Raw genomic sequence first — 16,607 nt, 5'->3', positions numbered from 1 at the left:
CATGAGGGGTCAGATTTCACAAACAGACTGCACTGAGACATCTGACTCATCTAGTATTAAAACATCATTTCAGTGCCAGATTACAGAATGGCATCACAGACATCTGGTCATCTGGCTTCTGGTTCCCACACGTGCATAGACACAGGAGGGAAGAATAATATTAGCTAGGGACTTAAATTTACCAGAAACAGGTGGGAATAATATTGATTCAACAACATTAGTACATACATTTATCTAGCAGACCCACTGTTGACCCACTTTTGATACAACACAACACACAAATCATCTTGACAATATATTACATACATATATATTTTTACATCCCTTAATCCTCTCTCTTGTATGGCTACCTCACATCATCACATCTCTTCCCCCTTTGAAGACTCAAGCTAGTTTTTCAAGTGACCCTTGAAAAACTTGGCTTCAGGGACATGATACTGTCTGGGAACACATTAACTCATGCCGTCTTGATAGCCCATCTACATTGGCATTGCTGACCAACTTACAGTGATGCACTCTCATGTTATATGCCTGCAAATCTAGGCTCTGCCCTAATAACTTGGCATTTTGCTGGCTGTCTTGAAATAGCCATGTTAAGGGATTGTGGTCTGTAACTACAGTGAATTTCCTTCCATACAGATAGGGTTGAAGTTTCTGCAGTGCCCATACTATGGCTACATATTCTTTTCCTACTGCTGCATAACATTCCTCCCTAGGTTATAGTCTATAGCTGAGATGTACAACTGGGTGCTCTTCTCCCTCTGAGGAAACCTGGCTGAATACAGCCCCCACCCCATGGTTCAAAGCATCCACCTGCACAACAAATTCTTTGCTGTAACCTGGACTGGCTAACACATGGGGTTCTCCCAAAGCGTTTTTAAGCTTTTGGAATGCCTGCTCATAGGCTGGGGTCCACACTACCTTATCTAGCCTGTTTTTCCTCATTAGGTCTGTGAGGGGAGCAGCTATTTTACTGTATTTGGAAATTAACTTTCTATAGTACAAAGCTGTCCCCAAGAATGCTCTCACCTGGTTTTTGGTAACAGGGGAAGGCCACGCATGAATACATTCCACTTTGGCAGGTTCTGGCCTGATCTTACTACTCTCCATTCTATGCCCCAGGTAGGAGACCTCTGCATACCCACCTGACACTGGGCTTAATGGTCAGCCCTGAACTTTGCAGTCTGCCCAGGACCTCCCTGACATGCTGAAGCAAATACTCAGCACAAGGGCCCCCCTATCATGGTAAGGCTTCATTATGTTAACATGGTATAATTTGTGCTCCTGCCTTGCAGGTTTATCACATAGTTAAAATCATTGACATTCCTTACCACTTTGAAGGGTCCCTCCCAAACTGCCTGCAGCTTATTGTGTCTGACAGGAATGAGCACCATAACCTGCTGTCCCACAGCATATTCTCAGGCTCAAGCATTCCTGTCATACCAGACATTTTTCTGCTGTTGGGCTCATGCCATGTTCTCCTGGGCCAAGCTCATGAGTTCCCCTAAGCCTTGTCCTGAGGTTTAGGACATATGCCACAACAGACTCCTTGTGGGATTCACACACCCTCCCACTCATCATGAATCAAATCTAAAGGCTCCTCACTAAATGTCCATACAGCAACTCAAAGGGTGAAAAACCTGTCAATTACTGAGGTATCTCTCTGTATGCACACAGCAGATGGGGCAAATATTTGTCCCACTCTCTCTCAAACTGGTCTGCAAATGCCTGTAGTATGGTCTTTAGTGTAGAGTTTAACCTCTCCACAACACCATTAGTCTGGGAGTGGTAGGAAGTGGTCTTTAAGTCCTTCACCACACAGCACTTCCACAGATAAGCCATCAGGTCTGAAAAGAAACTGGCATCTATGTCAGTCAGTACTTCTCTCTGGAAACCTACCCTGCTGAAAATCTCTAACAAAGCATTTGCCACCTTCTCTGCCACAATGGGGAACAGAGCCACCACCTCAGGATATCTAGTAGCATAATCTATTACCAGCAGGGTATACTTCTTCCTTGTGGAACTTGGGGTACTCAGAGGCCCCACAATATCCATAGCTACCCTCTGAAATGGTTCCTCAATCATAGATAAAGGCATCAAAGGAGCTTTGACCTTGTCTCCTGCCTTGCCTACTTTTTGGCACTGAGCACAGGTCCAGCAATAACCTGTTACATTCCTTGCAATCCCAGGCAAATAAAAGTTCTGCATAATACATCTCTTGTTATGCTTTATGCCTGTATGACCTGCAAAATAAATGTCATGGGCTATGGCTAGAAGTGCCAGATGGTAGGCTGTAGGCACTACCAACTGTTGTATTACCTCATCCTCTAGCCCTCCATCAGGGGTTCACTCACTATACAGTAATCCTTTGTCCCAGTATACAGACTCCCCCTTTCCTTGAGAATCATGTGCCTCCTTAACTACCTCCCGCAAGCCTCTTAGTCTAAAATCAAAAACCTGAGCCTGTCTCAATTCTACCATTGTGACCCTTCCCAGCTCCCCTTCCACAGGAAGTCTGGAATCTTCTGACAGTGGTACCTCACTGTCAGCCTGGGTACTACCACTCACATCTGCCTTTGCAGTCACCCTGTCCAAGGGAAGATCAGTACTGACCAGCAGATGTGCCTCACCTTCAGGCTCACTGCTACAGGGTAGCCCCCTCCCTGAAATAGCCCCCTCACCAGCCCTGGCTTCAGGTGTTTGATCTGTCTGGGTCTCCCCCAGGCTACCAGCCCCACATGCTCTCTATGATGATTTTACAAAATGTGATAAAAATAGAGGTTTATTAATTACAATTTATCTATTATGGAATGGAAAGCTCTTAAAACATTAAGTAAAATGGATGGCGTTATATTTAAACCCTCAGATAAAGGAAACAAATTAGTTATCATGCACCATGCTCAGTATTTTTCTATGTGTATATAGCATTTAAATGATAATCAAACTTATGAAATTGTTGATATATTACTATACAATCAAGCCATAAAGGAATATTATGAACTTCTATCCAAAGGAATTAGACTCTGATATTTGACAGCTTTAGATATTAAGAATAAATTTGAAATAAAAGATAGCAAAATGGCACATTTCTATTGCCTTCCTAAGGTGCATAAAGATCTAAATAGACCACCAGGGAGGCCTATAGTGGCTGGTTGTGATTATTTCACACATGCCTTAGGTGTTTTTTTACATCATTATTTGAGCTCTGCGGTATATAAACTTCCTTCTTATATTAGAGATGTATTTGATTTTATACATAAAATTAGTGATGTACAATGGAATAGTGAAATGTATTTTTTCACAATAGATGTTAAGAGCCTATATACTAGTACTGGTCATGCCTTTGGCTTAGAGGCAGTTAGATTTTTTTCTAGGAACTTCTCCAGTTACAGAATATATTATAGACTAATTTATTTCTGTCTTTCTAAAAACTTTTTTGAGTTTAATAATATTCTTTATAGACAGAAACAAGGTACGGCCATGGGGGCTGCCTTTGCCCCCATGTACGCTAACCTTAGCATGGGTCTTTTTGAATCAGAATACATTTATAGAAGCATATTTGTTCGTCAGCATGTTGTTAGATATTTCCAATATAGTGACGATTTAATTTTTATTGCCAGGGTGGGCATGGCATGGTTGAACAATTTATTCAGTCTTTACATTGTAATAGATTTCATTTACAATTTGATGGACTGTTAATAGGAACATGCATTCCTTTTTTGGATGCACAATTGAGTATTATCAAAGGGACTGTTTTACATACTACTGTCCATAGAAAATTTGATCAGGGTACACAATTTGTACATAGGGATAGTTGTCATCCAACTCATACTTTGTAAGCACTTCCATATGGTGAGTTGCTTAGGGTATCTAGATTATGTAACAATATTGGAGATTTAAAAAGAGAATTAAAAGTAAATGTGGACATGTTCGAGAAGAGGGGTTATGATAGGAATTTGATAGAAAGAAGCTGGAAGAAGTTATGTTCTGGCTCTGTTACAAATAATTTATATATTAATTCACATATGATGGTTCCACATAAAATGGCTAGAACAGGAACCCTCTGAATCTATTTATTTTGTTACTACTTTTGGATGTTTAAGTTTTGAAATTTCTCAAGAAGTAAAATATTTTTGGAATTATTTGTGCTCTTTGAAAAATGTCTCTTCTTGGTTAAATGCTAAATTGGGAATTTCTTACATAAGGGTTAGAAATGTACATAACTTCATTGTTAAAGGGAAGTTTTGTCCCCCAGACGTTAGAATTAATCAAAATATACTTCCATTGGGCACTTCTTGTAAAAAATGTAAGGCTTGTAAATATGTAATAGATAAGTTTGTTTATATTAATCACATTCCATTTGATACATGTTGCAGTTTTACATGCAACACAGAAGGAGTTATATACACACTTAAATGCCCGTGTAACTTGTTTTACATTGGAGAGACCAAGAGGGCATTTAAGGTTAGAATGCTTGAGCATATAAGAGACATTAGTAATATGAAACAAGAAAGTTCTGTAGCTACTCATTTTAAATGTTTCCATAATGGTAATAGTGAAGGTTTACAGGTTACTATATTAGAGAAAGTTAAAGCGTCAGTATTTGATGAATGTCTTTTAAAAAACAGCTTTTGATAAAGGAATCTCTTTATATTTTGAAATGTAATACTCTGCATCCATATGGACTTAATGAAGAGTTAAATTGGAAATATCTGATTTAACTATTTAATTAATTAATTGTTTAATTGAACATAATATATGAGGCAAGTTTTTCTGATGTGCTTTTATTCCTTGAAGGCTTGTGTGGTGAGCCGAGACGTTAGAGCTGAGCTGATTTTTATTATTTTAATAAATTATTGGTGGATTCACTGGCTGGTTGTTCTTCTCTACCAGCCCCACATGCCTGTCTCCAAGCTTGACTGCATGTAACTGTCTGCACACAAGGTACTGCATTATCATAAACATTCCCTATCAGGACATCTGCAGGGATATCCTCAAACCACCTACTTACTTGCTTACTTTTCCACCCTCCCAGTTGAAGTGAACCCTTCCCAAAGGCATTTGGAATGGGGTCCCTCCTAAAGCTCTGACTGGAGTGGACTGTCAAAGCAAGTACTGCTCCTCTTTAACCACTGCAGGTTTCACAATAGTTATTTTAGAGGCTGTGTCTCTCTTAGCAGTGGCCTGTTTTCCATCCATTAAGATAGGATATAAACTCTGCTGATTGTCTGGTACCCCTAGGGAACTTACCACTAGCATACTGTTATTTCCACTTGCTAGCTCCCCAGCTTTTGTTCCCCACCTTGCATCCATGGACGTCTGTATGCTACATGTCCCCACTGGTTACATTTAAAACATCTAACCCTTGATACTGTCCATGTACCTGAACTAGTGGCTTCTTCTGTTCCTGGTGGACTCTGTTGGGGTGGTTTAGGCTGCCCACCATGGGTTTCCTTATATCCATGTGCAGCACTGAGTATCCCCTTCTTGTGCAGTGATGCCCTGCTTGCTAAGTAGAGATCCTCTTTTCTCCCCAGCTCATCTGCAGAGTTACACTCACAGTCTCCCCAGCTCATCTGCAGAGTTACACTCCCGGTCTCCCTAGCTCATCTGCAGAGTTACACTCCCAGTCTGCCAACCAGATTCTCATGTCTTCAGGCAAAGTGCTAAGGGCTTGTTCCCTCACCAAAAGGTCACCAGCCTTTCAATTGTGGTGACCTGATACCCACTCACCCACTTATTTAAATAAGTGCTTAACTCAGCAATACTGTCACATACACTTTCATCTGCCTTGTGTATGCTCATGAAACTTTTTTTCTGTAAGCTTCAGGTATTAACTGAAATATTCCAATAAACATTGTTTAACCTTGTCATAATTTAAACAGTTAATATCAGACAATTTAGAAACAGCGGTTACAGCTTTACCATGGAGTAAGGGGATCAGGAACAGTACTCAGAGTTCTTGGTTAACATTATACTATTTACATACTCTTAGAAATAAGAAATATATGAATAAAACTATCAAAATTATCACATGCTGTAAAGTGTGGAAGAAATGTGCTGCCCTTTATTGCTTCTGGGGTTCAGTTATTCCCTTCCCCATTACCTCAATGACCCTGAAGAAAAGTCATTTCCCTCTCATGTTGACACTGCTTTTCATTTTCTTCAGCCTACAAATGCCATAGTCTCTATGCTGATTCCAGTTCCATATGTTTTGCCTGCCACAGTCTCTCATTTTCTTCAGCCTCCAAATGATGCAGTCTTTCTGCTGATTCTATTTCCAAACATTTGGCCTTAAGTACAAGTCTCTTTATCTCCAGACGGGTTTTTAAGTCATCTGAGGAAAAGGTAAACTGTCCTGTTTCTTAAGACTGCAAATCCCCATCACCAGACTGGTTATCCTACTGGTTGCCATTCTGGGCTACAGCTGAGACTAATGCTGAAATCATTTCCTCTTTAGTCAGGTTGGCATGCAGCAGTCACACACCTTGTCCAACTGGTTGTTTGTCAGCTTGCCATACTCCTCAGCTGACATTTTGCCTGCTTTCCCTGACTAAACAAAACTAACAAAAATAAATAAAACTGTTGTGAAAATGAAACTCTGTATGTTTATCTTGTGGTGGTGAAAGTACATACACCTTCTGTGACAACTGCCTACAGGGTACAGAAGTTCAATTAAAATCCACACCACTGCTCACCAATATGTGCTATCCCTGCTCTGGGCCAATAATCAAGGAGTTTCAATCCTCACTACAGACATCAGTGAGGGACGTTCACTTGAAACAAAAATGGATACATGTAGTATTTTCACAAGCAGCTCTCTGCACCAAGCACAACTTCCCTCAAGAGTACAGACGGAACACAGTTTGGGGGCTGAGTTTCCATCTCTCTCTCTCTCTCTCTCTCTCTCTCTCTCTCTTCAGATCCCCCAATAAGGCCCCCCACTGACACAGCTGTAGAGTTGAGTCATCAGCTGAGTGCTCCAAGCCAAGTCTTCTACTATACTCTCTGTGAAACCAGTGCTCTGTATCCCTACTGCAAGTAGCTGACACACACACTCTTTGACATTTGATTTTCACACACATGCGCACACACACACACACACACACACACACACACACACACACACACACACACACACACACACCTGGGAAAGGCTGGCACAGATTTACCAGCCATGCCCCACCCCCTGCCCAGACTATAAAGTAGGTACTGCCCCTGAACACTCCAAAGCCAGCTACTCTAAGGCTCTTACAAGGGTACTCAATTATACTGAGTAAAATTAATACTAATACAAATGGTAGTGTTTGACCAATGTAGCAAGGCATTCAGGAGCTGCCACAGTGTCACCAAATACACATAAGTAGTCTCAAAGCTTCAAATATTCTCTAAAGGACAAGCCACAATGAAAAGTTTAAATATATTTAATAATAAATAATAAAAGAACATGAAAATACTATATATTTCTTTACAATAAACACCAGAGTTTTATCACAGGAAATATTAAAAATAACACATATGCATAGATTCATACAGATACAGAAAAACAGTACTTAACTAATCTTGCTATATTTTCCTGACTGATCTAAAGAATTACTATTCTCTAGTTACTTACTAAAGTGAGGTAAGATGATGTGGGTGAGCAGTCCTTCTTTGTCATGTTTCACAAACAAACTGCACTGAGACTTCTGCCACATCTAGTATTATAACATAATTACAAAATGACATCACACACGTCTGGTCATCTGACTTCTGGTTCCCACACTATCCCCTTTTACTGAACCAAAATGTAGCATATATGTGTTACCATACTCACAGACAGAGCCTTGCTAAATGTGTTATAGCATCTGGAAGATATAAAACCAGTTCATAAACTTCCACCCTTCCAGGGAAGCAATTATTTCACCCCTAAGGACAATGCAGTAAGATTCCTAGTCCCGGTTTTCACAGACATTTTGTCTCTGTATGCAATCAGAACTGTAAAATATAATCTTTATGGCTTAAGCCATGTAATTTAATTTCAGACTATTTTTCAAAGTTAGCTGGACTGAGATTAATCTCTTCTCTTCCAGTATCCTCTGTTACAATATATTCATTTCAACAGTTACAATACAGTCTGACATACAAGTATATTTCTTTTCTGTCAGTACATTTTTAACACAAGCAGCTTTACAAATACATTTTCAACATAAGAGCCTGTACAAATCAGTTTGATATACAAATGACATAATTATTTACAAAACTCCAGCAAGCTATACTGGCATATATTATACCTCCACTGCCCTGCTTCTCCTGCCATAGGTGGCAGTAGCTCACATAATCACAAATCCTTATCATAACACCTCCACCTAATTTTTTTTGTTAGAATGTCTGTTACAATAAAAACATTTATACCCTGACAGAACTGGATTCCAATAATTGTTCTTTAACCATAACAACATCAATCTTGTGGAAATGTAGCAAATTTTCCAATAAAAAATGTATTATTAATTATCCTAGCATTAACAACCATCAGAGATGCATCAAATGTTGCTATCTATGAACTGTTAGATTTTGGAACTGGCAAAAATCCTGCCTAATGTTTGTCAAATATTGCAAAATACCTTCTGCAAAAATTCTCTCCCCTGATCTTGACAAATGAATGCCATCCTGTCAGAACATGTGCACCCAAATCTAGGCTTGGATGCTCTACACATTTCCATTTTTTTTAATGGGATATTTTTTCCATGCATATATTTAGCTAAAATATCTTTTCATTTATGGTGACCTGACTACCCTTTCTGCTATATGTGATTTGTAAAAAAATACGTCCTAACACCAGTATAAGCTATATTATCTAAGAGGGCTGTAAGTTCCCTTCTAACAGTCAGAGAGTCCTTGCGAATGAGATAATTTGTACCTACATGAATAAAAACAGATCCGTACTTCCTTACATTAAGGTGTTCCAAGGCTTTTGTCACATCTTCTATTTTTGCTCCTGGCAAGCATAACACTATTCAATGCTAATTATCTTCTCTGCAAATGTAAACATCAGTTCCTCTAATAATTGAATCTTCATTAATAAGAATATCTTTTCTGACCAGATCTGAAGAATGTTCAGTTTCTGATACAGTAATATCTGCTCTATCAATTGTTACAAAGGAATGATCTTCATCACCATCAGTCTTGTTAATCCCACTGTTTTCATTGCTTTTTGAATTTGCAAACATATAATTCTCATCCAGCTGGCTTTGTACATCCAAAGCTTGAGCCATGTAGTCAACATCTGTCTTTCTCTTCTTTTTTCTTACAGTAATGTTCTTCAATCCTCCCACGTTCACTTATGAGGATAGTTTGTAATAATCTGCTCAGGCATAGATTGTACCACTGAGTTGATATTTTCTGCAGTTCTGTCAGAAATATTTTGTTACACTGAAATCAGAATATGTCTACAGCAGTCTAAAGTTATGTCAAGAACATTTCAGTACATTGCTTTCTTAGATATAAGATTTCTCATTTATTATTTTACATTTGTGCGTGTAAAGTAGCTAAAATAATGCATACATTTATTAAATGTTTAACGTGCAATACGTGGGCAGGTGCGTATACTTTGCAATGTAAAATGGGGTGGTGGGCAATGCTTTTTGAGTTAAGAGTATAAAACAGCATTTCCAGAATGCTCTGTCTGAAGACTGATGTCCTTCTTGGGTATACTGCTAATGTAATTTCTTGTCCTATAGTTGCATGGTATATACTGTATAATGACTTATTTATAGTGATCTGCTTTTACTTCAGTATGTTAGTCCCATTTTGTAAGTGAAATCTTTCCTAGGGCTTGCTCACTGAGGTTTTATTGCCTTGTCCGAGGTAAGTTCAAATACAGTATAATTTTATAGAGTTTCAGAAAGCAGCATTATTCACAAGGAGAACAGCAAAAAATATTTTTCAAAGTTCAGCTTTAATTCCATTCTAACTGGATGTATTCACAGCACTGAAATAGGGTTAGTCAATTTAATATATTACCAACAAGCCTATATAATGTAAAATTAATTATTCCTTCCCCACCCATTTATTTCTGACCTTCACTTAACTGGAAATAGGTCTGTTTTAAGTTGTTCTGCTGATGCCAGTAACATTTGTTCTCTCTCAGTTCTGAGTGCTGCATATATCTGAAATTAAAACGTTTAACTGATACATATTTTCCTTCCTTTTTTGGGGGGGTGAATGTTTCAGTCCATTTGTCTGAAATCTATTTATCTTTACTTTGGGAGCTAATGGTTTACAAGAAGTGAATGGAAAGGCCCCAGTGACTGTGACTGCTGTGCTATGGAATCTGCTCCTTACTAACCTTCTGTCAGAGTTTTCACGTGAGCATCTATGACAACATCCTTTTCCATGCGGTGAGACCAGCAGCTGGGGGAGTACTGCTTCTCCAGCTCCTGCAGAGAAAAATAAATAAAAATATTATTGAATACTGTACATGCTGGTGTCACTCAGAAACTGAACATAAAGTCCATATTAAAGGGCACATTTAAAGTTGTATATAGCCTGACTATTAATCCAGTTTAAGAGCTTGAAAGTAAATGACTCTACAACACAGTACCTAAAAGGAACCTCATTACTGTTATTACTGTTATTAATGAAGTTTCAAGCCATTTATCTAGTACATGGAATGCAGTGACTATGCTCCAATATCGAGAGGAAAAACAAACCAGCAGCAATTGTTAAGCACCCCCCCCCCAAATACTGGTAAGATCAGGCCTCACACAAAAAAAGTAACAGTGACAGACAGCAAACAACAGTGGAAGAAATCAAAGCAACTTATTTTCTGCCAACAGTCGATTTTTACATTCTGCCCCGACTTTACTTAAAAGCAGGGCCAGTGTTAGCATTTTGGGGGCCCCAACAAGTGTAAGGTGCTTTCAGTCTAAGTATCACCCTGTTACTGCCACCCCTCCTAAGTAACCTTTTAGTTCATGATGCAAACTTTTAGGACTATACACATAGAATGACCTACAGCTACAATGCCCTTAATTACAACAGGCCTCTGTACCACACTATGTTGGCCCATCTCACAAAGGTCCATTCACAGTTACTGGCATTTAATTTCAACAATGATACATTACAATAACTCTATGTACAGGGCCAGACTTCAGTGAAATTGCACCCTAGGCACTATCTACTGATTTTGCATACCCCCCCACACACACACACACACATACACATATCCGCTAATGTTCCCCTCTGTTATCCTCATATCATGCACATTAATTTTTTTCTTCCTTTTCTTACATTTTGTCTTACTCTTCAGCTTTTCAAGAAGCCATAACTTTCTTTGTGCTCTGATGTGCATTTTTAAGTTTTTTTCTTTTTACCCAACCTTTTCATCCCAATGATGGCTTGATCAGAAAGTATGATTAAGGAAAGAAATTCAGTGTGGTTCAGCTTTAGTTTTCCTTGCATACTTTAAACACACCTTTCCTGACCAAGATAGAGAAGTAATAACTATTTAAGAAATAACTCAATTAAGCTGATGCCCCCAGAAGCTATAGGGTTATAGATTCTCTGGCATGTATTTTAGAGCATTTTCCCAACCTTTTAATTCAACAGTGGTCTAAACAAAAAGTATTAGTAAGAAAATAATTTCACTCTTATTATTATTTTTTTTTCAAGGAAGCCTAAGTTGTGCCAAAGGCTTAATGTTGAAAGCTGACAAAACAGGAGCTCACAATAAACTAACAAGACAGTTGCTGTGAGGTTACACAGGTCCTATCTGAGAATACAGCCTGCCTCACTATCCCCGCAAAAGGCAATCAATGCGTATGCATCCTTCTGGTGTTAGACTGGGATGAAAGCAGAAGTTCAAACTGCACAGTCATTATTTGAAGTGACGGCTGACATGCATATACATTGCATGCCTCCTCACCCCTAACCCCCAAAAGCAGCCACCTGTATATGTGCCTGATGTGTGACTGTGAAGAAAGTGAAAATCATAATGATTACAGTAATATATTCTACTTTGTTTCTCCTAAACAGTACACTGCCCATACCCAAGCTATAGGAACCTTCTTTGTACACCTCTGAGGTCTGTGAGAAAAGTAAAAGAAACAATGACCACACTGTTCTCAGCCCAAACATAAGCTATAATGACCTCATGTGCACACCTTTAAGGTTTGACTGTGATGAAAATGAAAGTAGTAATAACCACACAATCCCCAGCACCCCCATAACCTAGATCAACTTTCTGTAAGCACACATCTCAGCAGGTCTGGTTTAAGAATGGGTGTGGTTGAAAGCAGAGGCCATTATCAGCTTTATTCTAACAGAGTCATATCACAGCCCTGTTCAACTTAAAAAGTATAATCATAAAATTAATACATTTTTTCTCCTCATTTTCCCTCAACCAGCAACAGCTTTTGTGGAGCCCCTACACAGTCAAGTATGATTAAGGGGGTTTTACTGTATCCATTTATACAGTCTGGGGAGCCAGGGCCACCAGACTCTTAGAACATCAAAGTATCTGAATGTCCTGTGATATATTTCATGCCTTATTTTTGAAATGTAATTACTTTTTGTTGCATTTTTACTGATACCCAGAAGAATAATGTATGTGTCCTGGCATTATTGGGTGTGTGCACAGATAAAAATATTTGATATTTTTTTTACAAAAGTACATACACACACACACACACACACACACAAACACACACACACACACACACACACACACACACACACACACACACGGGTCTATGTTAATTCATCGAACGCTTAAAAAAGTGAACGATTTATCGAACCCATGTAAGTGAAAGCTTACAATCTCGAATGCTTAGAACAGCACAAAACAAAAAAAAAATTTAAACACTACATAAAGTGAGGGGCTTTGCCCCCCACCCCCCCCCCTACTTAAATATATCAACTTTGAGATCACACTACAGTCACAAAAGTGGCAAAGTAATGGAAGCGGCCAAGTGATTTTTTTCCCAGGGAAAGACTTTGCTTATATGCCATTTCGCTATTTTGTCTTTTTGCACTTTCAAGTTCGATCAAGACGCATTCGAAAGAATGCGTCTTCCTTCATTTAATAGGAACCCACAAACACACACACACACACACACACACACACACACACATACACACACACATACACACATGCATAAGCCATATCAGTACTAGTTTTGTACTTATTTTAGCAAATAGCAATACATTGTGCAACAATGGTACTGCCACACTAGATCAGTGAATGCTGCTTAGCAGCTACCAAACAGCAGCAGGGGTAAGTCACTTTTATTTGCCTCATTGAGGAGTAATGCATATCAGTTACTCTCCCTGATTTCAGAGACCTTCCCTGATTTTACCTTATAATTTTGCTGTGTCCTACATAAAAAGTTTGATTTGCTGGTAAATCATTCAAGATTACAGACAGTCAATAAATTCAGACATCAGTTTTATGCTTCTTATTGTCCAAAAATGCATGTTGATGCAAAAGGTGTTATTATATTAATTTTTTAAATGAATTAGAGTAATCCTTAAAACATGTTCCTGATTTTAAGCCTTTATTCTGTTATTACTTTTGGCATTACGAAAAATTCTGCAGCACAGAAGTTGAACGTTATAGAATCTGGTGTTCTGCCAGTATTTATAAAAACTCCCTGAAAGAGAAAACATCCCTGAAGGCTGGAAGCATCAGCTCTTCTTAAAATTCATGGTGTGCACTGAGATCAGTCACTCTGGGCTGCTAATCTCTAGTGTTTACTTGCTCATGTTCATTATCAGCTTTATCCTTAAAAGGTCACATCACAACCCTGTTAAGGTAAAAGTGCATAATCAGGAAAAAAGTACAATTCTTTCTCCTCATTTTTCTACAACCAGCAGGACTTTCAGATACTTTGATCCCCCTCCCACACAGTCAAGGATGATTAAGGGCGGCCCTGCAGCCATGAATACTGCAGGTACCTAGAGCTAACTATGTTGTTGATTTTACACAGGTACTGCTGCACCAGATCAGTGACTGCTGTTTAGCAGCCTTCAATCAGCAGCAGGGGTAAGACACTTTTATATACCTCATTGAGGAGGACTGGAGAGAATGTCCACCAGCAGGATTTAACTAAGCTAGGGGCACTAGGTCAGTGGTAAAATATTTAATTGAATTGTGAAGCCTGTTACATGATAAAACACTGTTACTATAATCAGAATATCATACATCCGCGGTGGTGCAGCGGTAGCGTTGTTGCCTCACAGCAAGAGGTTCTCCCGTTCGATTCTCGGCTGGAGTGCAGGGAATGCCTTCTGTGTGGAGTCTGCATGTCCTCCCCGCGGTTGGGTGGGCGTTCGAAAGACATGCATAAATGGGTGTGCCTTTGTTGAAGGTTGAATATCAAGCTGGCACCTTGGCATTTGTGAAAGTCTACTGCCAATCATTAGCGGACCGGAGTTCCACTGTGACGACCCCTAACTGGGAAAAGCTGAAAGACAAACAACAACAACTATAATCAGAATATCATTGAATTTTAAAGAAGATATAAATAAGTGTTATTAGTGATTATTAGCAACCAGGTTGAAAATATACAGGATTGCTGTACTAGCTTTTTTTGGTTTGACAGACATATTATAAAATATCAATTTAGGATAACTTGTTGTGGTTGCGGACCCCCAAGGAACAGGGGGTCTCAAGTAATCTCAGGGTTTGCTAGTGCCTAAAGCCAGCTTTGCTTAAAAGTGTTTCACGGACGTGTCCAGCTGTCTGACAGCACTTGCTGAGTGCTTTACCGGCTTTAAAATCCAGCAAAACATTTTGTGCTTCTCTTTTTTCTGTAATAAGTAGCACATGGTGCAAATATATCTCCATGCACTACAACGAATTATGACATCATCCCTGATTGTAACCCAATATTACAACGAATTATGACATCATCCCTGATTGTAACCCAATATTACAACGAATTATGACATCATCCCTGATTGTAACCTAATATTACAACGAATTATGACATCATCCCTGATTGTAACCTAATATTACAACGAATTATGACATCATCCCTGATTGTAACCTAATATTATGTGTTCTCAACATGTATGCCAAAGTTCACCTCTTGGTTTGCTCATGAGGCTAATTTCTTGGCATCCATGTTTCAAACAAACAAGCAGGATTGGAGAACCAATCAAAATCCTCTATACAGCATATAGCTATTAATTACTATGCACATTGTTAGCCTTAACATTTTAAACTCGCAGTAATAATAGCTTTCCTAACATAAGAATGTTGCCTGTACATTTTACTATTATACAACATCAGTTGCAAGACATATTTGTGGAATCTGAATTTAGATTATGAACACCTTACAATGTCTTTCTTATCATAATACAACTTAATAACCAATGAAAACTCCAAGTAATGTAGAACTGAACTTAAAAACAATAAAACAGGGTGACCAGTGAGCAAAGTGCATTTTAATAAGACATTAAGTGCTTTCATTCCTCCAGATTAACAGAACTTCATCAGAACCACAAAATGTAACTTCTTACTATTTAAAATAACATTACTGTTTGTAAGTCAATGTTCATCAAATAAAAATATAAAAATATAAAAATATTACATAATATTATAAAAATCTTAATTTATTCAGTTGTACATAAAATGATACTTATTTTCAAAATGTATGTCTGTATATATATATATATATATATATATATATATATATATATATATGTACACACACACACACACACACACACACACACACACACACACATACATATCATACATATATATTTATATACACACGTATATATACATAGATATATGTATATATCGATGTACATATATATATATATATATATGTGTGTGTGTGTGTGTGTATATATATATATATATATATATATATATATATATATATATATATATATATATAAACAAATTGTACCACTTTTCATAGGATATGCATCACTACACTTAAGAGGAAAAAATACTTATAAGTTATTTAAAGAAAATCTCAGTACAATAAAACTTTATAAGGCATTCTTAATTTATAACTTAAAATATCAAAAGCTTAAGAACTTAATTCTTAACTTCATTGCTCTTAGGGCGAGGGTACTATTAATAAATAATTTTTCGTTAATACCTTGGACTGAATTGCATTTAATGAAGTTTACCAGTGAAATTTCCTGTATTCTACACGTGCCTCCTAGTTACAGTTCTTGTGTTTCTCGGTACTTTCATACTTTTATATAAGAAAAAAAGTCTTAAAAGCACTGCATTTATTAGCATGGTTACAAAGCTCATTTATATTGTCACCCTTCCTACTAATATAATTCTGCTGGTTTATTCTCATCCTTAAAGCCTGCTCAGTATTTCCCCACATAAAAGGTGGGGCATGTTAAACATACTGCTATGTATACCACCTGATGTTGGGGTTTGGCACAGTGGTGAAGGTGTTTGTCTCACAGATACACAGAAGGTGGGGCATGTTAAGCATACTGCTATATATACCACCTGAGAATGGGGGACCAACACAGTGGTGAAGGTGCTTGTCTCACAGACACATAGAAGGTGGGGCATGTTAAACATACTGCTATCTATATCACCTGAGGTTGGAGGGTTGGCACAGTGGTGAAGGTGCTTGTCTCAC

The 16,607-nt window shown here is 38.2% G+C and overlaps 1 protein-coding gene across 3 annotated transcripts in view; it reads right to left on the bottom strand.

The window, feature by feature from the left end:
* AFMID (arylformamidase) overlaps positions 1 to 16,607 on the bottom strand; it is a 737,969-nt gene that overhangs the window by 506,164 nt on the left and 215,198 nt on the right. For all 3 annotated transcript variants that reach the window (XM_044068169.1, XM_044068166.1, XM_044068167.1), the window contains exon 2: positions 10,328 to 10,418. In XM_044068169.1, the coding sequence (XP_043924104.1) occupies positions 10,328 to 10,418 (91 nt within the window). The remainder of the gene's footprint in view (positions 1 to 10,327; positions 10,419 to 16,607) is intronic.

This window comes from Protopterus annectens, chromosome 4.part0, assembly GCF_019279795.1.
Source record: "Protopterus annectens isolate FY-2018-M chromosome 4.part0, PAN1.0, whole genome shotgun sequence".
NCBI lineage: Eukaryota > Metazoa > Chordata > Ceratodontiformes > Protopteridae > Protopterus > Protopterus annectens.
Note: the sequence above shows the minus strand (reverse complement) of the source record. Positions and strands in the feature narration are given on the sequence as shown.